Here is a 24,332-nt window from a genome sequence, read left to right as displayed (position 1 = left end):
GTGGTTCCAATGCAGAATATCTGGGTGAACCATTTTGGGGAACTCCAGCCTTGGCGCTGAGAGATACCACACAAGCAGAGCATAGGAGCCTTCAGTGCGCGGCTATGGATCCCCCTTTGTCCACCTTAGAAATGAAGGTGTGTGTGTAAATGGATAGTGCAGGCTGCCACATTAACAGTATTAAAAGATCCAGTCTACTCCCAGGTTCTTTTTAGACTAAAAAGACAAGATAATAAAAGTGGTAGCTTTAAAAGACCATTTATTAATCTTAAATATTTACAACTCAAGGATTAAAATATTTATTAATTACCAATAGGTTATTTGCTGGGATTTTGTTTGCAAAGGGCTTCACCTGTTATCTTTACCTTGTTTATTTCTGATGGAAGAGAATTCCAGGTTGCTTTCTAACTTTTTATATTCTTCTTTCTATCAGTCACCTGGCTGAAATTTCAATGACAGCCTCATTAACAGACTTTCTAGTTTCCCACCTCTGAAAAAAAGGTCCCACTAACTTCCTTAGCCACTGCCACGTAACAGCTCCTAAATAACCTATTGTGAAAAGCACATTCTACTACAAATAACAATGACATTGAGTGACCTCAAATATATACCAATAGCATTCCAATGGAAAACTATAAATGTGTAACAGTGATTAAATAATGAAAACCGATCGGTCATGGAATCTCTTCAAGAAACACAATGGGGAACATGGAGGCACAGCAAGGATTATTTATGAAGAATGTATCAAGGAGACCCGATATTATTTCCACTTAAACAACAAACTAAAACGCTTCCAGCCTAAATAGTTCCTTTGCACACTACTATTTTGTTAGACCCCAAATAAAAACATCTTAAAGCTTTAAGAAAATTACTATAAATTACTCTATAACTTATGTTTTGCATGGTTTTAAAACGTTCATAATGCTATATTAATTTTACATGAAGATATAAAAAATAAATATTGCCATGCATGTCTTGTTGACATTTAAAAAACCCACAAATAAATAACTTGAAATGCTGTCTAAAGAAATTGCTCCTGCATACTTATTGTTAATTATGGAGGACTCAAGCAAATCTATTTTTATATAGCATCCTCAGACTGAAAAAGCTTCAGAACAAGCCTAATTTAATGCCCTTAAATGATCAAAATGTAATGCTAAGAAGGGAAAGAAAACACAAGCCAATACTGGAGTGCAAACACCTTTCTCGCTGTAGGTCTTAATGGAAAAGGTTTGTGAACTAACTAAGGGGATTCCTTCCCAAGGGCATGCTGGAAACGAGGAAAGTAAAGTGAGAGAAACTGAGAATCCTTCCTCAGGCAACTTCTTATCCTATTTCAGTTTCCTGAAACAGCCCTGGTTAAGACTCTTGTGACTAAAAAGACACAGACAAGTGTTTATAAAAGTCCATCAGGTTCCTCATTAAAGCTGAAGTCACAGACTAGAGACAGGTGGTCTGAAGGATAATTGAAGGATGGTAGCCGGTTGGGTCCAATCTGTTCTTCCGTGAGCAAATCAAGAGCTGACCTCACACTTAGAGCGTGTTTGGAATACCAGATATAATCCAGGGTGTGCCGGCACTCCCCTGAGGTCCGGATCTTCCAGGTAGTGTATGGAGGTTCCGACTGCCCATCAGCACTCAGCAGCTTGTAGGCGCTGTTCAGATTGAGGCTGGAGGAGGCAAAGTGTTTGTAGACCTCCTCTGTTGGCTCTGCATTGAAGTCCCCACAAACAATAAGGGGAATCTTGGCTCCTTGAGTGATGTTCTGCAGGTTCTGGAGAAGGTCACAGCCTTGAGCTGATCGAAATCGCTCCCAGCCAGTACGTGCTTTTAAGTGGGTGACAGCAATGCAAAACTGTCTACTGGACTCCTTGCACTCTAGGGTCTGTGCAATGGCCACCTGATTGGTTTTCAGTGTCATGGCTGTCAGCCTAATATTGGCACTATTGACTAGCTTGAATCGGTTTTGGAGAAAGAACAAGGCACAACCATCTGGTCCATTGTTGTGCTCTACATCTAGACAAGGTGACCAGGGCTTGGGGAAGAACGTGCCTTGATAGCCCAGTCTACTGAGGAGTGGTTGGAAGGTGTCAAAATAGTGGTCCACCTCTTGGAGGCACAATATATCGGGCTGGTAGGCTAGGATTTCTTCTAGGATGAGACATTTCCTTTCTTCCCACTTGAGCGCTTCAACAGGGCACTGTACAAAGTTGTCTTTGCCTTCTCCAAGAGCTGAAATAAAAAAGCCAGGCAGTTGTCAGCTAATGCAGAACCATGACTGCTAAGTACCTGGGAGTCTCCTTACGTTTGACACTACTCAAGCCCCTCAGAATGCTTCCTCTGCTTTAGATGCTCCGGGTGATTCTTCTCTGTCTAAACTGCATTCGCTTAACCTCTTACCATCCAGATGAAGCAAGCAACTTATTTTCTTTCATAGTAAAACTATTTCATGTAACTGTATTCTAGGACATAAGATCTTAGATTTTAGCCTTAAACAGTGTTCTTTGCAGTCTAGGGATCTAAACTATGTCAGATGAAATACATATATTTAACTCTATAATACTGCTTTCACCACTGACCATAAGAGCCGTAAGAACTGACAGAGACACCACTCAAAATGAATGGGACCTATTTTAAATGGGTAGCTTTTCCTACTTACAGATGAACACCTGGAAAAAATTAATGAATCAAAGATTGGAAAGTCAAGGAGTACGCCCTTCTTTTCTAGGGGAAAAAAAAGTGGCCCTAGTTTCTTAAAATTTTAATTGCTACATGAGAGGCAATACTAGATAAAGTTGAGTGGCACATCTGTGTTTTAATTCAGTAGACCCTGGAAAGAAGTCCTTTCTACCATAACAAAGTAATAGAGAACTGAAGCAACGTCTCTTTGGCCTCAATTTACTCAGATGTGTCTGGCCCCAAGAATACCCAGACTAACCAGTACTGTCACCCAGCTCCCATTCCCTGCCGAAAGTTCTATGTTGCCCATTCAGTAGACTCAGTTTCTCCCTTGCAAATGCTATCTTACTGCTGTGGACTGAGAGCTGCAGACAACAAAGTTTGAGGCTGATAAAAGACAGGGTCCTTTAAATTTAGATGTGCTGGGAAGCAGACAGACTTTCATTGCACTTGGACAGCCTACAAACACGGAAGGTAAGAAATAAATCTTGAGTTGCCAGATTTATTAGTGAAAACCAGATGACTCCCTTTCCTAACCTCCCCTTCTGGGAGCTCCTCATGTTGCCCTAGTCACCCATCCGACGCCTCCATCTGCCCACACCTCTTCCCTCCACATGAGACATCAGTGCATTGAGCATGTGCAGAGGCAGAAAGGCAGTCACCAGAACTCAACTGCTCAGGCACAGAAGCATCAGGCATACCTTGGGCGAGGATGTTCCACTGCATGACCCTAATAGGTGGGTGGCTACTGGGGCAATCTGTCCTCAGATCCACAAAGTCCCTCTGGAACCGGGGAGGTCGAGTGTGCAGGACAGCCCTGCATTCCTCAAGGAGCTCTTTAGGGTCAATGGGCTCCAGCTGTTCTGGGTCAGGTGACACCAAGTACTCTGGGTGCTGGGAGGCAGCGCTGCTGTTCAGTGTCTTGGCGAGAGCACTATAGAGTCTGCTCGTACCGTTTCCCATGGAACACGCTACGGGAAAGGAAAGCACAGTTACACACTCAGCTCCTTTTCCTGCCTTTCTTCCAGAAGATAAAGCATTTTCTGTCCATCGAAGCCAAGAGCTCAATTTACAGCAACGTTGCCACGTTCACATAAAAAGCCATTCCGCAGAGGTGGATTAAAGGAGTTTCCAGGTTTTAACTGTCTCCTAGGACAGGTAATTGAAATACTACTCTTAAAATTGGTCTCTGATTAACTAAGATAATTATTTCTTTTAGGGGAGAAACACCTTGATGTTTATGACCTCTTCTAACCTAGGATTTGTCTTTATAAACTCAGTCTTATGAAAACATGGCTAGACAAAATCTACATTCCTTTTCTATATATTTTAATAAGAACTTGAATACCAGTTTGTAAAGAGCCAGATGTTAGAAAGCCCGTTAATCCTGGAGAAGAGATTAGGTTGTTGCAGGCTGCTGCTCCAGCCATGTCATCCATACAGATCCCTTTGTGTTGAAATGGCTGGATTCAATCCATAACCCAATTCTCTTAGATCTTAACTGTAAATCAGGGCTCTGGCTTTCTATAGAACTCTGAACATCAGTGAGCAATATAGTCTAATATCAATTGTCAGATTTTTTAAAAACAAGAAAAGGGGTTCGGAGGGAGAAGCGGCAGTTGCCCCCATTTCCTGGGATCCTGGAAGGAGAAAGGGTGAGGAGAGGTGCAGGAGGCACACTGGCTTCAGTGCACTTTCTAGTGCTCCATGTTTTACCCTAATAGATTATAATCCACTAAAATCAGGGCACAATCTTCAACTCATTAGCATGAGGAAAGTTGTACTTGTCATCTCACTTGTAAGCACTTGACTGCTCTTTTAGAGATCAACCATGTTTTGTCTTCATTATAGAATAAATTAGGGGCAAGTTTTACTTGGAACAACTTCCAAGATTCTGTACATGACGAATCTTGGTATGGAAGAATCTGGACTTCCTTCCCATATCCATATCCTTGCCTTGAAAGATACAAAGTTTTCTTTATAAAATACATTGTCAGGCTAATTGCATCTGACTGAAACTAGCAATCAATCAAATTCACTGTGGCTGGTCACAAAAGCAAATTCAAATATTTACCACCAAAAGTCCTTAAGCATTGAAGTCAGTAAGCATGCAAGCATGCTCTCTATTATTTCCTTTCATCAACTTGAAGTAACTTTTATTCCCCAGAAAGAAAACTAGATTAAGGCAAAGAAACACAAACTACTTTCCCCCAACGTACATTTAAATGTTACGTGCATCTGCAAGCTTGTTCTTTCTGACACACGCACATGCACAAATGCACGCACACTCCTGTTTCCGAAATGTTTGATGTGAATATATTAAATTCTTTTTAACTAATCTGAAAGAAATTTTCTTCTTGGCTGGAAGTACAACTTTGAAAATCTTGCTTCTGAACTTCTAGTTTAAAAAAAAGCAGTTCAAGTTCCTACAGGTTTCTCAAGCATGGTTTCCAGATCAGTAGCATCAGCCTCACCTGAACTGTGGACCAAAGTGTCACAGGGCACCAGAGCAAACTCACAGGGGCACCCTGGGGCATTTCGATTGGAAACAAACAGCAATATTTGACATCTGTCAGGCTCTAGGCAAACTACTAGCTTGATGTAGTTCAGTTTTAAGAGGAAGGCCCCACATCCTTTTGATGACATATCTTTGCCAAGCTGAGTTTCGGGGTGGTTACTGTGATATAAAGCAATACCATGTGAAAATGAATGTGAAAAAGGGAATAGTGTCCAATAGGAGTCCAAGGTTTGAGGAGTTATGTGAAACCAGAAAACCTATCCTGGACCACACTTTCTTCTAAAAATTTAGAAAACCTTCACATAAGGAGAATAAGGAACAGTATAACATCCCTTCAGACAATGAAAGCATGCCAGAAAGACATGCCCAAAAACCACATCAAAACTGTATCCTATTGTAAAATGAGCTAATGGTCATTAAGAAGATGACAGAATAGCTTAAATCAGAAAACTCAGAAATGAGGCAACAAAAGGAATTAGTAACAAAAAGGAAACTAGGAGATAAACATTTGAGAGACACTGGCAAATGTTGTGTGCTTATTTTAAGCAAAGAAGATCCAACATATGGTTAACAGGAGTTCTTGTAGTTAAATCAATGCAAGAAATGAAACAAATACTAAAAACCATAGATCAAAAAAACTTTTAAGACCACAAAGTTTCAATCATGCAAGACAAATTAAGTTCTGGGGAGCTAATGTACAGTGTCAGCATAATGACTATAGTTAACGACACTGTATTGTACACGTGAGACCTTCTGAGAGAGGAGACCTTAAGTGATCTCACCACACACACACACAAAACTTAACTATGTGAGGTGACAGATATGTTAATTAGCTTGATTGAGGTAATCATTTCACAATGTATATGTATATCAAAACAAGGCATAGTACGCTTTAAATATACACAATTTTTGTTAATTATACCTCAATAAAGCTGGATAAAAATAAAATGGTTTAAAAGAAAAATAATTATGAGGTTAAAAAAACATGTATTGTGGATATATTCAAACATCAATACATAAAGGTCTGCCTTTGTTACTCTAAAAAAAAAAAAAAGGAAAAAAGAAAAACACTCAAAAGAAAAAAAGCCCAACACAATACTTGAAACTACATATTGAAAAACACATCACATACCTGAGAATACCAACCCAGAATGACCAACACCAATTGACTGTAAAGAAAAAGAAGAATATCCCTTGGGCATCTAGGAAAACCAGCAAGTAACTTACAAGGAAAATAAAATTAGTGCATCACCAGACTTCAACTGCAATGTTTTATGCCAGAAGTAAATGCAGTTACATATTGAAATATACAAGTCAAACTTCATCTATGGGGCTCATCCACATGTGAGCCAAGGATTTTATATCCCCCAAGAGCTCTTCCTGAGGAAACTACGAGAGCAGAGGTCGGCAAACTGCAGCCAGAGGTATTTTTGTACAGTCCTCGAGCTAAGAATGGTTTTAAAGGGTTGTTACACACACACACACACACACACACACACACACACACACAAATATGTGACAGGATCATTTTAGGCCCTCAAAGCCTAAATGTTTACTATCCAGCTCTTTTCAAAACAATTGTGGCATCTCTGGAACTAGAGAACAAGCTTCAGACCAAAATGACCAGCGAGACGGTGATATAAGAACTCGTGGTGAGCATCAAACATACAAGCACTTAGAAAATCAAGTCTAAATGAGGCTCAAAGACAGAGTACAGTATATAGTGCCTATGTGACCCAACAACAAACATATGAAGGTTTAGTACCACCAAAAAAAGCGGGGGAGACAGCGGGGGCCAGAATGAGGAAAGCATATTCAATTAAAGAATTTTAAACAGTTTCCAATGATCATAATTAGTAACGACAGTACTGTTATTCTGAGACTGCTGTGTGGCTTAAGGTGAAGCAAACTGGATAGTCTAATTCCATCATTTCCTGTCGTCCTTTTTTTGGTTTAGTTTTGGAAATGCACTTATAGGCTATTAGCTACAACACTAAAGGAAAACATTCTTGTTAAAGCCAGCTCATTTTGGACCAACAGCAGATAATGAGATCTGATCACCCACCTCATTGGTGACTCGGCCTCTGAAAGACTTTTGGTGGCTTTCAAAAATGAAATCTTCCCTCAGCAGACAAAGCTTTGCAGCAAACAAGCTGCAGCATGGCTAAGTACTAAGGCCTTGAATGGGATGGGCAGCAAAAGACCACTTCTAGTCCCACAGCTATCACTCTTTAGCTGTGCTCCAATTCTCCAGACCTGCTTACATATCTTGAAAATGAGAGCTTGTTAAGTGATCATAATTTCTTTAAGATTTTTTGGAAGGGGGCTAACCCCGTGGCCTAGTGGTTAAGTTCGGCGTGCTCCGCTTTGCAGCCCAGGTTCAGTTCCCCGGTGTGGACCTACACCACTCATCTGCGGCCCACGTACAAAATAGAGGAAGACTGGCACAGACGTTAGCTCAGGACGAGTCTTCTTCAGCAAAAAAGATTTTTTGGAAAATACACCCAGGTTAGAACAGCCAGCAACTTCAAAAGAACATCTCTATTATTTGCACTAGAGACACATATATTTCTCTCAATTAAGAAAACCTTGCATGTATCATTCAGAATAACTTCCATTCCTCTTATATTTGAGACAAGAATGGACAAATCTGTTAGGTGTGATAATACTATTCAGGTATGGAATGTGCCGAAAATTTCCTTTTACAAAAAGTTTTACTGGCACAGACTTCTGCTCTTATTTCACTGTAGATTCATTCACCCAAGAAAGATGTCATTAGGCTAAATTTTGAATAAGAGACTAGGTAGAGGGGAACTGTTAGGGAATATTTACTCTAGGCCTGTCTCTGCTCCTGAGATCTTACAGGAAACTGAAGGTGGTCCCCATGATGGACTGATGCGAACCTGAACACCAGATTATTCAGCAACAGAGTGACCCAGGCCATGCCTTCTAATACTGATGTACCTGAGAAGCTGATTTATCAATCAGCCTGTTGTACAGTAAGCATGAAATCAGGAGAGAGACGCAGATGGTCCTGAAAGACATGTCCACTAGTCCACCCTCCCAGACAATGAGGGCCTCCGATGTGCCAGGCTCTGTCCTCACTGTGCACTCTGCAGTGTCCTCTCGGGCGGTGGTCACTGGCAAAACTCTTCCTAATCTAATCTCACAGTCCTCAGGGACAATCTGTCTGCAGTATGTTAATTGTACATTCTCATTTCCCTATTCTCTGACTTTCAGGATGGGCGCTTCATGCCAATAAAAATACGTGTGATCTTTCCCTTCATGAGGTTAAGTAAGTGTTCGGAAAAAGATTAATATGCATGAACTAACGAGAGAAAAACTGAGTGTTTACTATGTAGAATGGGCTTGGGTGTAATAAGGGTTAAAACAATCAGGATGGATAAGAGTAATCAGAAAGACTTCACAGAAATGGGACTTCAGACATGCAGCTCTGAATCCTGACTACCACTTATGTGGTCCATCATAGGCAGCCCCATAACCCCGCCACACTCTCTCAAACACACCGACACACTCGACACCAGACACTACTCTAGCCCACGGGAGATACAGCAGCAAACAGAATGAAATCTGTCCGCGTGGAGCTTCTGTTGTAGCGGGAGAAACAAACAAGACAATGAATAGTTGGCCATATAGTGAAAAGTGCTGTGGATCAAGGAGGCAGAGAGCGCCAGTGAGCAAGGAGGCGCTACTTCATATAGGAGGCTCCAGGAAGGAATTTGAGCAGAGACTGGAAGGTGGCGAGGAAATCAGTTAAGTCTTATGGAGAGCCAATGGAAGAACACTCCGGACAGAGGGAACGGCAAATGCAAAAGCCCTGAGAAAGGAACATGCTGGGCAAGGCTGGTGAACAGCAAGGGGATTAGAGTGATTTACAGAAGGAACAGAAGATGAGGGCCATGAGGCAGTGAGGACAGGGGAGTGGATGGTGTAGGGCCTTGCAGGCCACTCTAAGGACTTCAGCCTTTATTTGAGATGGGAAGGCACTGCAGAATTCTAAGCTAGAGTGAGAATCCGATTTACGTTAAAAAACAATACCTCACTGGCTGATGTATTAAAATACACTAAACTACAATAATCAAGGCAAAATACAGTGGTAGCTTGGACTCATGGTAGCAGTTGAAGTGGTTGGATTCTGACAACCTAAAATTGGAGCCAACAAGTTTGTTTGATGACTTGGATGTGGTTTGGGAGAGAGAGTAGTCAAAAAGGTCTGCAAGGTCGCCGGCTCAACAACTAGAAGGATGAAGTTGCCAATCCCAATACAGTCAGGACAATTTGGTGGGGTCTGCAGAAAACAGGAGTGTGGCAATGAGATACGACTCATGTTCAGGAGAGAGGTGCAACGTGGAAATAAACAGGTGGGAGATGTTCGCGGACAGAGGAGACTCAAGTGAGATTAGAGAGAAAACAGGTCACAGGACTGAGCTCTGGGGCAGACCAGGGAAGATGTGGTGAAAATCTGCAAACATCACAAGGCCAGAGAAGTCGGAGAAAAATGAGAAGAGTATGATCTTCCTGGAAAGAAGGTAAAGAATGAGTTTCATCCATGAGGTGGTAATCTCCTGTGTCAAATGCTACCGATAGTTCAAGGAAAACCAAGGCTGTGAGAACGGAGCCGGATTTAGCAACACGGAACACTTTGGTGACTTTAACAATAGTGATTTCTGATTTTCAGTGGACTTATGAGAAGAAGAGGAAATAGTATAGAGTAGAGAAGTATTTTGAGGAAATTTTGCCCCCAAAGAGGAGAGAGAGGGAGTAGTGGCGACACAGTAGAGAGGAAAAAATGATGAAGCAGGGGACTTCTGGCATGATGGCATGAAGAAGCCGACAAATCCTCTCCCCAAAAAGCAACTATAAACTCGCACAAATCTGTCAAAACCAAGCATTTCAGTGCTCTGTATGGACACCAAGGGCATAAAGCAAATATATCAAACTTCAGGTAAGAACACTGCTGGTCTGTCACATTCCTGCCCCTCCCCTTCAGCTCTATGAGAGCAGTTCAACTAGGGCAGCAAAGATATCGAATTATTAATCTAAAATCTCACAAAGAAAAGCCCAGGCCCTGATGGCTTCACTGGTTAATCTATCAAATATTTCAATAAGAAATAATACCAATCATTCACAAAACCCCATTTATTGCTTTCCATGTATAGCCACTCTGGAAGACAGTTTGGCAGGTTTTTTAAATAAATTAAACACAGACTTACCATACAGCCCAGAACTCCCTTCACTGTGCAAATGGACAAACTGTGGTACATCCATCCAAAGGATGAAATAGCATCCAGTGAAGGAACAAGCTGCTGATTTGCAAGACTCATCCATACAACATGGATGAATCTCAAATGCATTCTCTATGTGAAAGAAGTCAGATCCTAAAAAGTACATATTGTATGATTTCGTTCATATGACATTCTGGAAAAGGCAAAACTATAAAGCTCGCAGGTTGCCAGGGGGTGGGGGAGGGAGCTGTGGCTGATTACGGGGATTTTTAGGGTGATGGATCCGTTGTGTACAGTACTAGGGTGGGGGATGCATGACTCTATGCATTCATCAAAATCTACAGACCTATCCATCACAAAGAATAAACTTTAATGCATGCAAATTTAAAATAGCAACCAGGAAGTGGAGGGATCTCAAGAGGGAATGCAGACTTCGACAAACGAATCAAACTGTATTACAAACGTATGACCATCTCACAGAGGGGGTTCAGGAAAAAAGGAGCTGTGATCTCGGTAACTCAGCTTGACACGTTCCCAACAATTTAAGACTTTCCTGGCAATATCGGTGGTGATATTAACTAATGTTATTTTTTTGTTATTGTCTAACACTTGGAAGATATGCATAACCCAGTTAATCAACATTCCCCAAATAACCAATACGAAACCATGTGGGGGTAAAAGATCCATTCAAAGTACCAGACAAATCAATGGATTTTAACATAACAGTATAAAAAGCTCATTGATATGGTATCAGATTCCACATTGCAAATAACTATTAACATAGAAACTAACACAAAGAAGAATATCCACAACTATCTAAAAAGGCTGCTAAAATAGTTTTTTCCAACTACATATCTGTGAGAGAATAGATTTTCTTCATATACTTCAACCAAAACAATCTATCAGAAGAGCAGACTGAACGTGGAAGCAGATAAGAGATCCAGCTGTCCCCTGTTAAGTGAGACTCGAAGAAATTTCCAAAAACGTAAAACAAGGCCACTCTTTTCACTAATTCCTTTTTGTTTTGGAAAATATAGTTATTTTCCCATAAAAATGTTATTCATGGTAACAGTGATTTTATTATATTAAGTGACTTGATAAACATTTAAAAATTTTTGCAAATTTTATGTCCTCCTAACATGATGGATATCAATATATAACCCACACAAACAAAAGTTCTTTGGGGCCCTCGATATTGTTTAGGAATATAAAGGGATCCAGAGAACAAAAAGTGAGAGTTTCTATTCCAGATCAATCATCACCTAAGTCAAGGAGGGACACAAACAAGGCGATCCTCTGGGAAGAAAATGAGAACTTTATTTTTTTATCTAACAAAGATGAAATAAAACAATAGATTGATTCATAAAAACACAGAGCACACATCGAAATTTGTTCTAAACTGAGAGCATATGATGGCAACAGCTGGGAGCTCGCTGCTGGAAAGCTGTCTCCCTCCTGCTCCAGAGACTAAAACTATCTCTAAATCAGGGAGAATCTTCCTTTAATTCTGTCCTTATATTTCTCATATTCAACCTAGATTTTCTATACTTCAAAATCAGTCTTCTCGGGGCCGGCCCCGTGGCCGAGTGGTTAAGTTCCCGGGCTCCGCTTTGGTGGCCCAGGGTTTTGCCGGTTCGGATCCTGGGCGCGGACATGGCACCACTCGTCAGGCCATGCTGAGGCGGCGTCCCACATGCCACAACTAGAAGGACCCACAACTAAAATATGTAACTATGTGCTGGGGGGATTTGGGGAGAAAAAGCAGAAAAAAAAAAAGAAGGTTGGCAACAGTTGTTAGCTCAGGTTCCAATCTTTAAAAAAACAAAAAAAAAGAGCATATTTAAAAAAATATCTATTCTTCTCATAAAGGCATATTACTGAATCAAATCAGAAGGGATGGAGAAGTCCCGGGTCACTTCTTCCTATGTTCGTTTTTTCTCCCTGCTTCCAGTCCCGAGAACATATGGTCCCGAGAACATATGAGTTTACTCATTTATTTCTCAAGGCTCTATTCTCCAAAACTTTCTGGTGACACATAGACATCATTTCAAAGCAAGTGCAAAACCCCAGACCAGGGAATTAATAACTGAAAGTGAACACTATAAAGACTTCACATACTACTTTTGCACTTATAACACTGGGCGCCTTCATTTCTTGCATTATTAATACTTTACGCTATTTTATTTCATAGGATTAAATAATTCTTCTCACCCTTATAATAGCCTTTAAAGATGTGCCAGAGAATTCAGATTATTTAGATTCCTGAAATCCAGTAGTATGTAAACTTCCCGCATCTTTTAGCCATCCCTTTCCTAAAAAACAAAGCAAAAGAGAAGTGGGCCAACCACTAAAATACAGAATATATGTTTACCCTTTATACTACCAATTACTACACACTTCTAAAGCAACAGGCAGACCACACTGTGGGTTCCAGGGTGCCGACCAGCAGAGGGCAAGGACCAGGTTTAACGAAACCCCCTCATATCTGTAATTAGAATGCTGGATGAGAAGCTGACAGCCGAGACCCAGACTGCCTGCGCCACCCCTCCCAGGCAGTCCTAACAGCACTTAGAAATCAAGGCAGACACCTCTCCACATGACGCTTCTCCAGTTACCCAGCAAGGGCTTATTCTGGAGCTTGCCCAAACCATTCAGTTTGTGAATAATTTCCCTGACAATTAGTGTGAGTTTAGTCTCTTGAAATGTTGACTCGGCAAAAACGCTGATTAAAAACCAAAAAGGAAAGGAAAGCCAGGATTACCTGGGTACACAGCTGGGAAGCTGCTGGAGCTGACCAACCTTGGGCCCAAGATACCTCGACGAATAAGTACACAAAACTGTAAAGGACAGACGTCACAGGAAGGCATCACTGAGATAAGCCTTTGCTGCCATCTGCTGGCCCTGTGTTGAACCACCTCAGAGAGTTTAGACAGCTAATTCAGTTGCTAATTTTCAGTAGGCTTCTTAGAGGAAGTTCCAATAAATGTGGCCACCTTACGACAAGTGAGTGATAACACTTACAAGATAACCATCGACATTGACATAAAACAGCTGGGATGTTGTATACGTGGTATGTTTCATATTTACCGAAGAAATCAATAAATAAAGATTCACAGCCTCCATGCCTGCACAGCTTTATGAATCAAGCCCCCCAGGCTTCCTTTTTCCTACACCTGGGCTGCTTCTCTTAAGTTGCCCTGACAGTTGAACTACAATCCCTGTCCTTTACTCACCAGACAGTAAGCTCAAGGGCAGGACCTGGGTCTACCTTGTTTCCCACTTCCCGCAGGACCCAGCCCAGTGCCTTAAAAAACGCTGATAAAAGAAGGGATGACAAGTGACAGGAAAGTGACAGCAAGCACTGCCAGAGGAAGTGCCTCACACTGGTGGAGCACCTATGGGATGCTAAGCTCTTTCACCTGCCGATACCTGTTGCCCTCTCCAGAACTCCTTGGCTATTTTATAGTTGAGGACACCGAGGCTAGAAGTCTGCCTGGTCCTGAGTCACTATCACATGAACTCCATGCCTCTGTGCTGGTATGCACCCATCAGCTGGGAAACCAAAACTCAACACAGTGCAACAGGTCCCCTGCAGCTCCATGGGGTAAACGAACGTGACCGTCTCAAATTCTGCACGTGGGTGTGTGCTTGTATCAACTCCTGGGTCCTAGAGACTGGTTTCCACGTGCCAATTTGGGCAGATACTATTTTCTGGTGAGGGTCAAACATTTTAGTTAGTGACCAGTCTTCCAATTTCTGTTATGAGCACCCATGACTGAAGGTGGCAGGCATGCCCGGGGCAATTAGCAACCTTCCAGCTAAAGCTTCAACTTTCTCCCCAGTAAGATGAGGCTACAGTTAAGCAGGGGCCAAACAGTCATAAACGTATGGACTCCAGTTAGGCTGCCTGGTTTCAAATCCTGGCTCCTCCTCTTACTAACAGGATCCTGAACAAATTATTTACCTCTCTATGCCTGTTTTTTCATGTGGGGATCACTGGTAACCTACTTTACTGGGTTACTGCAAGGATTAAGCGAGTTAAATTAGATATACCTAGCACACCCTCAGTAGTCAGCTAAATGTTAGCTATTCTGTTACACTTAGTGAAGCTCACGTGCTGGGTTCAAAGAGAAGGCTATCAACATTTGAGAGCCCAGCACGTGCCGCACTACTTCCATGTATCTTCTTCACTCTTTCCAGCAGTCCAGCAAAGTAGGTATGGTATTCGCTGTTTTACAGACCCAGAGGCTGAGGTTAAGAGATTACACATTTTCTCAAGATTGCACAACCAGGAAGGGGTCTGGCCCTCGAGAACGGTACCTGCACCTTGGACTGCTGTGCATCAGCATCTCTGACAGGACTGATACTGAGTGAGTCAGGACAACTGCATGGGCCTGGCCACACAAAGGAATAAACAGAGGTCGAATTCCAGCGCCACCGTCTGTCGACGTCACTGCCATCACGGCATACACTCTGGCACCACACAAAGTGTACAAAGCAGTGCAGTGATCTGCACGGCATGACCAGACATATCAAGTGACGGTCATGACTCTCAACCTAACGTGTCTAAAAATACAAGCACCTAGACAGTGTGACAATCCAAACGACCTTTCTTTGCTAGGCAGCAAAGACTAGACAGGAACACTAAAGTATTTTCCAGACAAGGCTGAGCCATGCCTTCAGTCATGCCAGATTCATCCAGAAAATATCACTAAGGAAAAAGAAATCCCCCCACAATAAAAGTGTAGGTTAACACATTTAATTGGTGCTCACTTGTTAGCTGGCTGGCCAATCACTGCCACATGCTGGGCTTTTCTAGCAGCACGCTCTGAAGTGAAATGTCAAAAGGTAGAAACTAAGAGAATCTGGTGGGACAACTGCTCTCCACTAAGACGTCAGGTCTGTGTTACTTCATGATGCCCAAGAAAACGGTCCATTGTCACAGTTATGAACGGCAACATGAAAGCTAAAAGGAGAATTTTGCTGAGTACAGATTCCTCCCTTGGTATCAAGGGTCCACAAACTTCGGCCCGTGAGCCAAATCTGGCCAGCATCCTGTTTGTGTGCTGCCTGTGATCTTCTACATTTTTTAGTGGATGGAAAAAAATCCTAAGAATAATATTTCAGGGGCCAGCCTGGTGGTACAGCAGTTAAGTTTGCATCTTCTGCTTCGGCGGGCCAGGGTTGGCTGGTTCGGATCCCAGGTGCAGACATGGCACCGCTTGTCAAGCCATGCTGTGGCAGATGTCCCACATATAAAGTGGAGGAAGATGGGCACGGATATTAGTTCAGGGCTAATCTTCATCAAAAAAAAAAAAGAATATTTCATGATGTGCAAATTATGAAATTCAAATTTCAGTGTCCATAAATAGTTTATATATTGTCGATGGCTGCTTCCACGTCACAACAGCAGAGTTCAGTAGCTTAACAGAGATATACACCTCACAAAGCCTAAAATACCAGCTGGTTCTTTCAAAAAAGTCTGCAGACCCCTAGTCTAGATTATATTGAATGAAATAAAATTGTATAGTCAGTTTACATATATTTCACAAAACAAGTGAAAGATCTTCAGTCACTTAAAATAGGGGAAAACAATTTTTATATATAAATTTCCACAGACTTTCTTGAATAATTAAGGTACAGGTAGGAAAAAAAATCATCTTTAAAAACTGGCAAAGAAACTGTCAATGGTTTTAAAACCTCTATTCCTACGACTCATTTTTAAAACAGGAACTGATATTTGCATACAATCAGTAGGTCTTCGGTCATGAAGTGGAACATATGATTACTGTCACTTCTTCCTAAGAGCTTTCAGGAATAAAGTACAAGTATTCAAGTTTTTTAAAAGCATGAAACAATAATATGGTAAAACAAGAAAGAATGCCATCAATGGGTCGAAAACTTGGGAGAATTCCAGGAAGACAAAACCAGGTCTGAATTAACAGAGAAACAAGAGTGGAGGCAAATGCAGTACAAGCCACCAAAGGTAAATATGGTTCTTCTCAAGGGAGCTGTGAACAAACTCCAAGCTGAGTCAACAGAGACAAAGGGCAGGAGAAGCTGAGGGACAATTGTCGGGGTAATTCATTCAGGAACGGCATTTGAAACAGCTGCGCACTAGTCACACCGCTTCCCCTCTCTCAGCCAGACAGAAGCTGGCAAGGGTGGCTTCTGCCTGCTGGAGACAGAACTAGAAAACACTTCAAAGAAAGTGGGCGGCCTGCCTTGGAAGGGCTCCCAGGGGTGATGGACCTGAAAGAGCAGCAGACCAGATCAGGAGCTAACTGTGGACCTCAGGCATCTTTTAAAAGAAGGGTGAGGAGCCAGATTCCAGAACACAGAAAGAAGCCTTCCTTGGTTTGGCAAAGGCGGAGGCCTGCAGCCCGCTCTCTCTCAGGCGTTCTACAGAAAGCCTGGCTGTCTACCCTCCACACAATTTTCCTACTGACGCGGCAAGCAAATGGCTCTCCCCTTCAGGACACAGGCCTGAGGGAGAAACAGGCATACGTTATTTCCATATATTTAAAACTAAAGGAACAATATTATGGACACAAAACAATAGGCTGCTACAAAAAAAGGAGCAATCAGAGAACTAGAAAATGGCTAGAAATTTAAAATCACTGCAAAAGAAATGTTCAGGGACTCTCATGAAATAAAGAAGAGATAAAGACATTAACAAATCAGAAGAGACACAGAGGATGGATCCATATGGCCAACAATCTGTCTAACGGGAGTTTAAGAACAGGAGAACCCAGAGACGAAAGAGCGAATAAAACAATCCAAGAAATAGAAATTTTTCCTGTGCTAAAGAAGGGTACGTCCTTAGATAGAATGGGCTCACCTGACGTGGAGACACGGATCTTGATGGAACTCTGAACACCAAAGATAAGAAATCCTATAAGCTTCTAGAGATAATACAAAGACATTTAAAACTCTGAGGAAAAATTTTTATTAATGGGCATGTGTTACTTCTGTAATTTAAAAAAACTTTTATTCAAAAAAATCATCACGACGGGGCCGGCCCGGTGGCACAGCGCTTAAGTGCGCATGTTCCGCTTCAGCGGCCCAGGGTTCGCCGGTTTGGATCCCAGGTGCGGACATGGCAGCGCGTGGCACACCATGCTGTGGTAGGCGTCCCATGTATAAAGTAGAGGAAGATGGGCATGGATGTTAGCTCAGGGCCGGTCTTCCTCAGCAAAAAGAGAAGGATTGGCAGCAGTTAGCTCAGGGCTAATCTTCCTCAAAAAATTAAAAAATAAAAAAATCATGATGAGATTTTTCCAAATAAAATTCAGAATAATGAACCACGTCAAAGAGAAATTTATTTTAGAATACACCTCAGCAAATCTGTGTGACCTCCAAGATTTGACAGATGAACATCGTCCTTCAGCAGTCCCTCAAGGACAGTTAACATCCACGCAAGCAAAGCATAAGGAAATAGAAAACGATTATATCCAAGGTGTCATTAGAATCTGTAAAGTAATTTACTTTGTACTGGATGAGGTATTGAGAGTCATAAGCATCTTTGCAGACTGGCAAATGGACCGGCCCACGTACTGGAAGCTCAGAGTTGGGGGAACGATAGAAACGGGAGAGGAAGGTGGCGGCGGAAGGTGGCGGGGGAGGACGCGACAAGACTAAGGGACTTCCCAGACATCCTACTGCAACAATTCTCTACTCGAATTTTGGCTGCATGTAACTTTTAAGCACTTATTTTCATGGACTGCTCATACTACTCCAATTCTGAAGATGGAATAAAAATAGTTTTTAACTTTTCCTTTCTGCACAATAGCAGTCTCTTTTGGAGGCATTCGTCAGAAACGTCTATCAGGCTTCTAAGCCTTTAGTAAAGCAAGTCTCCTCTGGCTGTCCACCTGGGCTGTCGGTAAGTGGCTGTCCGCCGGGGCTCTACGTCAGAACCCGCAGATACTCAGACCCCACTTGCAGATATTAAAATTCAGATCTGAGTAGGGCCCAGGGATTTTTTTGATAGTGGAGGTAGAAAAAAGTATTTTGGGGAGACATTCCAATCTAACGGGAATAATTTTCTTCGGCCCCCTTTCCCCTGGGCACTCCTGCCCACACCCCTGACACTGGGGAACCGGTATGTTTCACGTGTTGCTTTGAGACCACAAAGAGACAAGAGGACAGCTAGCTAAGATTTCCACTTGAGGTCTTACTTCTTCCTTTGGGAAGGCTGATTTCCCCCCATTCTAAGAAGAACAACAAATCCAAAACATTTTAGCTGCTTGTCAGGAAAGTACAAGCGGGTTTACCATGGAGCCAAATACTCATGCACATCATGCTTCGAGTTTCTAAGTGTTTATTCAAGTGTGATAACCATTCAAGTGGTTATCGAGGTCCTATAAATTCTGAATAGAGTGACTCCTAACAGCAAACACAGATGCTGTGCGTCTCCCTTCCTCCTCCTCCTTCCATGAAACCAGAACGTAACTGCTTCACTTCTTTTGGTAGGCATCACAGAAACCTACATGGTATCGTATTTATCCACCTACCCACTCTGTAAGTCAGACAGCTACTCCATCGCACTTCCAGGACAACATCAGTCTCAAGTTTTTTCTCACTGGACTTTCACAAATACACCAATTCCTTCCCTTTCTTAAAGCCCACTTTAGTTTAAGTAAACGTTCTCACTTGGGGGTCTCCTGAAGCCCCAAACTCAAAGATTAGAACACTCTTCCAGAATCCTCTCCAGCATTTCTCAAACTAGGAGGAGTGGAGCTTATAAAACACTCCCTAAGCTTTCCAAAAAGAATCACCTGGGGCACTTGTCAAATACACAACTTAACCAAGAATCTCCTCTGGAAAAATTGATTCAAGTAGGTAAGTGAAAGACAGAAATCCGTACGTTACCAAGCGTCCCGGGTGATTCTGGAAGCAACCTCTTTTCTGCCAGAGTTCTTCACCGCTCCCGTACCCTCCACTTCTTCCAGGCATGTGGTCTCCCGCTGCCCGGCACCCTCCTTTCACCTCCTCAAAGCAAAGTTTTACCAAGAAATCCAGCCACCATGATTTCTCTTTCTTCCCAATTCCGGCTGCAATTAGTCCTGAGACACAATGTATAATATTTGGCCTTTTAAGTGTATTGTGTTCCATAAAACTTGTGGATCAATTGATATCCATTTATCTTCTTTATTTTTCAGGGAAAGTCCAGTGTTAAGAACAAGCAAGGTTAAATAATTTAAAATGTTCATAAGAGTGTGCTGAATGTGATTCTGGAGCCATAGTTATTAACTCAAAAGCCCCGAAGAGTTCACTGTGTTTAAACTCTTACTGTTGAACGCTACACGAAAATAATCCCTTAGTTCTCCCACAAGGAAAGCAGTTCCTTTCTGCAGAAGCTTGATAATTATAAGCCTTCCCATTTCTTCTCATAAGCGGCTTATTCACATAGTTAAGGAACATACTAAATAAAGCCACCTCCTCAAATGAGCTGGTATTTGATTTTAAAACTGTACCAAGGAAAAGGCAACGTGTTCCAGTGGTGGAGAACAGTAATTCAGCCAACTCTTCATCATCTAAGGAGGAGGGACCTGGAAGACAGCACTTAGAAACCCACAGACGACTCGCGACTGCAGTTCATCCAGTACGGTAACTGTGGCAACTGCTGCTGCTTTATGGGGGCTGCTGTTGGAAAAGATGGCGAAACACTGAGATCATCTCCAAGATCCCCGTTAAATTCTAATAATCTAGCATCTGATGACTCCAAACATCTTCCCAGGGACTTCTGACTGCCAAGGGGCATAAGTCAGGAAGGAAGTGACCATCAAATGGGGTCAAGTGTGACTCCCCTCCATCCCCAGCCCAGACCTCGTATCTGCATTTTTTTTAAAAGCTCCTAATGCTGGTTCTGAGGCACATTTTGCAGTGCCTCTTCTCTCACCCTGCCACATCCATGCCTCATGCCTTCCCCTCTTCGTTCCTAGCTTTTCTCAAACAAAATGTTTTAGTCTCTTTGAATTGTAACCATGCCTCAAATCCCAGCTCAAATGCCAACTACTTCTTGAAGCCTAAAAAGATCACCATTGCTGAAACGACTTCCCACTCTCCAGCACTCTAGTGCCATTTGCAAACCTTTAAGAGAATAAAAGATGCTTCATTTCATTAAACAAATCTCATCTTTGCGCAAATCTCATCTCTCTTACTGGCAGTAAGCTCCTCAAAGGCTGATTAAGGCTCACATTCTGTTACCTCTTGTAATAAAGCACCTACAGTGTGTGAGACATTCTGGAAAGACTTGAATGAATGAAAGCTCGAGCAGTGAGGGAATGAATGCATTCAAGAGTTTCTTCTAACAAGGAGCTGAAGCTAAAACTGCAGGAAACCGGAAAATTGCATAAGATTTTGTACTAAGTGTTTAGAATAATTAACTACTATAAAGTCTTTCAATTTATTTGTAAAACTAGTTCATCCAACACTGTTCTGTATCAGAAGCCTAAAACCGCAAACACTCTAGCTGAACCGACCTCTTTTTTTCCTTGTTTTTTTTTTTTTTTCAGTGAGGAAGATTGGCCATGAGCTAACCTCTGTTGCCAATCTCCCTTTTTTTGGTTTGAGGAAGACTGTCGCTGAGCTAACATCTGTGCCAATCTTCCTCTGTTTTAAGTGGGATGCCGCCACAGCGTGGCTTGAAGAGCAGGTGCCCGGGATCCAAACCCCCGAACCCCAGGCCTCTGAAGTGGAGCATGTGAACTTAACCACTGCACCACTGGGCCAGCCTCTGACCTGACCATTTTTTTCCTCAGCTAATAGCACGGCATCTCTACCTGTATTACACAAGCCATCTGTATTCCCAAGACCTTCCTACTGACTAACTCTGCCTCTGAGGGACTGTGAGGGAATTTAAGATATGAGCAGATACAGGAGACTCTAACTTCTCCCACTTCAAACTTAACAACGTTCCTCTTGAAAACTTCCTGGAAGAAAAAACACTAACAGTTATTAGGTGGTACCCATTCTAACAGCCATTTCACAATGTGCCCAACTCCTATACAACTGGAAAGAAATCTGATTACGACTGTCAAGTTGACCCTTTCTAAAGAACTCTAAAGAGTTTAGAGTCTTCAAGAGCCAGTTTAGCATCCTAATTTTAAAAGTATGTCTCAGCCTAAACACCCACCAATAATCTGAACAGAGTTTAAAGTCTTGGCTACAATCCCATTTTGGATTATGGCTTTCATTAATTAAAGAAAGCCACATTAAAAATATTCTTTCTACTGCTCAATTTGTCCTTAAATTAATCCAAAATTTTCGGAGCAAAAAATTGTGGTTTATAATCTAGGATGGTTATACAAATGTCTTAAACAGCAATAGCTTAATGAACACAGCCAAAATACACTTTTTAGTGTGATGAAGTAATTGCCAGTTTTGAAAGAGAAACTTTCTCATTTTAAAACGCACGATTAATCTGTATGCAACGTGTGGCCACGATAATGTATCCTCAAGCAGAAACGGAGGTGGCAAAAAAGGGAAAGTCCAGGGTATGTGATGTATATAATTGGCTCTTGGCAAATGGAAGGCATCATCTTTACAAGATCTTAACCTAGGTATACAGGATACAGAATGACATAAGCATTAAGAGCGGAAGGCTCCGAAAAAACCCCAAATAAATGTAAAATGAGTCAATGTGTGTCTTATACATTGTTAACACTTTTTAAAAAATTCAGAACATCTAGGCCGTGCAAACTATATGATCAAATAAGAGTCGCTGTATATGACTTTTTGGCATAAAAATTTCCATAATTAGCGTAATAAGAAGAAAAACCAACACAATCTGCGGCCTCGGAAGGGGGAAATTTAACGTAGGTCAAGACCGAGGAAGACTGAACAGCACGGCATCCTAGGATCCCACGGGAACCTGAACACAGCGTTCTAGTTCTGAGCAGCCGTGATGCAAGCCCCAGGCGAGGGAGGGCAAGGGAGAGAGGAAAAGGGAGACAGACCCCGCCGCCCGGCCGCCCATTCATTCCGCGCGGGCTCCAGGTGGCGGCCCCGCAGCGCACTCACCTGTCCGGGAGCACGACCTCGCGGCGCCCGAGACCGCGGAGGCCGCCGCCAGGAGCCGGGGGGACGCGGGCCGGGGGGCGGCCGCCGGCGGCGGTGACAGGAGGCGCAGCCCGCGCGCGGGCAGGCGGCGCAGGCGGGGCGCGTCCCTCTGCAGCAGCGCGGAGCAGAGCCGCCGCGGGCTCTGATACATGCCGGGCGCCCTCGCCACAACCGCCGCGGCCCCGCGCGCCGAGGACGGAAGCCGGCCGCGGGCGAGGCCGAGAGGGGCGAGGGCAGCGGGCTCTCGGGGCCGTCCGAGCGAGGCTCCCAAGATCCTACTCGCCCGGCGCAGGTCCGGGGAAGTCCTGGGCAGGGGAGCCCGAGAGCGAGGAGCAGGAGCGGCGGTGGCAGCAGCACCGTCTGCCGCGGGCTGGTGAGAGCTGGAGGGTAACCGGCCAGCGCAGCGCGCTGACAAAGCGGGCGCTACCAAGTGGATCCTGGAGGGGGGGCCCGGGGGACCGGATGCCGGCGCGACCAGGCTGGGGTCCCTAGACCCGGGGTAATCCTACTTTGAAAGGAAGGACATCTTAAGTTGTTTGTAGGGTGGAGGCTGTTGGAGGTCTAAAGTAACAAGTATCCGTTGGAGCGGTTTTAAAGAAATGACCCTCCCCTTCCGCTGGCTGGAATGGAAACGCCCACAGGCGGGGAGTCCCGAGACAGTTCCAGGGCTGTGGCCCTGGGGACACGTGTGTGTCCGAGTGGAAGGCAGCATCCGTGTGTGTGTGTGAATACGGCGAAGGGTGTCCGCCCCGGACCCTTTCTCTGGGATATGTTGCGATAAACGAAATTAGGCACGATAAAGCGCCGACTGCGGGCGAGGGCAATGTGGAATATGACAACGTCCTTTTTCCTTAACGATGCTACAGGCAAAGGGGGCAGAAGGTGGCAAAAGAAATCAGACCAGAAAGCCCTACAAGGCAGATTAAGATCAGTGCGACAAGTTTGGCGGCAGGCTTTAACAGGCCCGGGGGTTTCTAGAAGGTTTATTAGAAGAATTGGCATTTGAGTTGGGTCATGACACTGGGGTCTAGAATTTACATATGTGGAATTTGGGAGGTGAGTGGTGGTGATTTACACATGAAGAAAAGAAATAAGAAGAAAACCCTGGGTGGATTTAAGTAAACAACTCCTCTCAGTTATGTTGGGTGGAAGCTAAGGAGTAGGAAGACAGATGCTTAGATAGGTTATATTGTGGCAGGCAGAGATTACACTAAACTTAATTTGGTAGGAAACGGTGAGCTGTTGATGTGAGCTGGGTAAGGATATGATTAGGGCCGTGCTTAAATTGAAGGTTATGTATCTCTGGCACATGAAAAGGCAGGAGAGAGTAGACCGCTGAGAGAAGATATTCCAGACCTGGATCTGGTACTGGAAAAGAATGGATGAAGAAATAGATAGATCGGGCAGGAAACGATGACTAACCAGGAATGGAATTGGGGCGAGGGGGACGGACACTCATGAACGGATTCCTTTCTGAGTGACTCCGAGCGAGCTAGAAATGTTTCCTTGTTGGTTTTCCCATGATTTTGCTGATTCTCCTATCTTATGGGATTGGAAGCTTTTCATTATCAAGTATATTAAAAATATTTTTCAGACCGTGGGTTGTATATCTAACACCTGGAGGGTGTGGATGAGTCAGCTGACACAAGTTGATCACAACTTCTGTGAGACAGCCCATTGGCAAGTCATTAAACCCTCTTAGTCTCGGTTGCCTTATCTATAAAACAATAGAATCACACCTTAGTCCTTAGGTGAAATAAAAGGTGATAAAATGACCCTATAAAAAGTGTTTTGCAAATAAAGCAAAATGTTGAAATAGAAGC

General features: G+C 43.1%; 1 protein-coding gene across 8 annotated transcripts; it reads right to left on the bottom strand.

Moving 5' to 3' along the window:
* Positions 1–245: 245 nt before the first annotated feature.
* Positions 246–22,977, bottom strand: NOCT (nocturnin). 8 transcript variants are annotated; one of them, XM_070504766.1, is made up of 5 exons: positions 13,205–13,288; positions 12,655–12,755; positions 6,330–6,366; positions 3,381–3,650; positions 246–2,232 (listed from the first exon to the last, which is right to left on the bottom strand). In XM_070504766.1, exons 4-5 carry the CDS (start codon positions 3,640–3,642, stop codon positions 1,397–1,399), a joined length of 1,098 nt encoding a protein of 365 aa, XP_070360867.1. In that variant the 5' UTR covers positions 3,643–3,650; positions 6,330–6,366; positions 12,655–12,755; positions 13,205–13,288; the 3' UTR covers positions 246–1,396. The 8 variants fall into 8 exon arrangements, with proteins under 8 accessions (XP_070360867.1, XP_070360872.1, XP_070360870.1 ...); XM_070504771.1 differs by lacking the exons at positions 12,655–12,755; positions 13,205–13,288 and adding an exon at positions 22,471–22,909; XM_070504769.1 differs by lacking the exons at positions 6,330–6,366; positions 12,655–12,755; positions 13,205–13,288 and adding exons at positions 19,318–20,091; positions 22,471–22,874.
* Positions 22,978–24,332: the final 1,355 nt, after the last annotated feature.

The sequence above is a fragment of the Equus asinus genome, chromosome 3 (assembly GCF_041296235.1).
Source record: "Equus asinus isolate D_3611 breed Donkey chromosome 3, EquAss-T2T_v2, whole genome shotgun sequence".
Classification (NCBI taxonomy): Eukaryota; Metazoa; Chordata; class Mammalia; order Perissodactyla; family Equidae; genus Equus; species Equus asinus.
The sequence above is the reverse complement of the archived record's forward strand: the minus strand, read 5'-3'. Positions and strand labels throughout refer to the sequence as shown.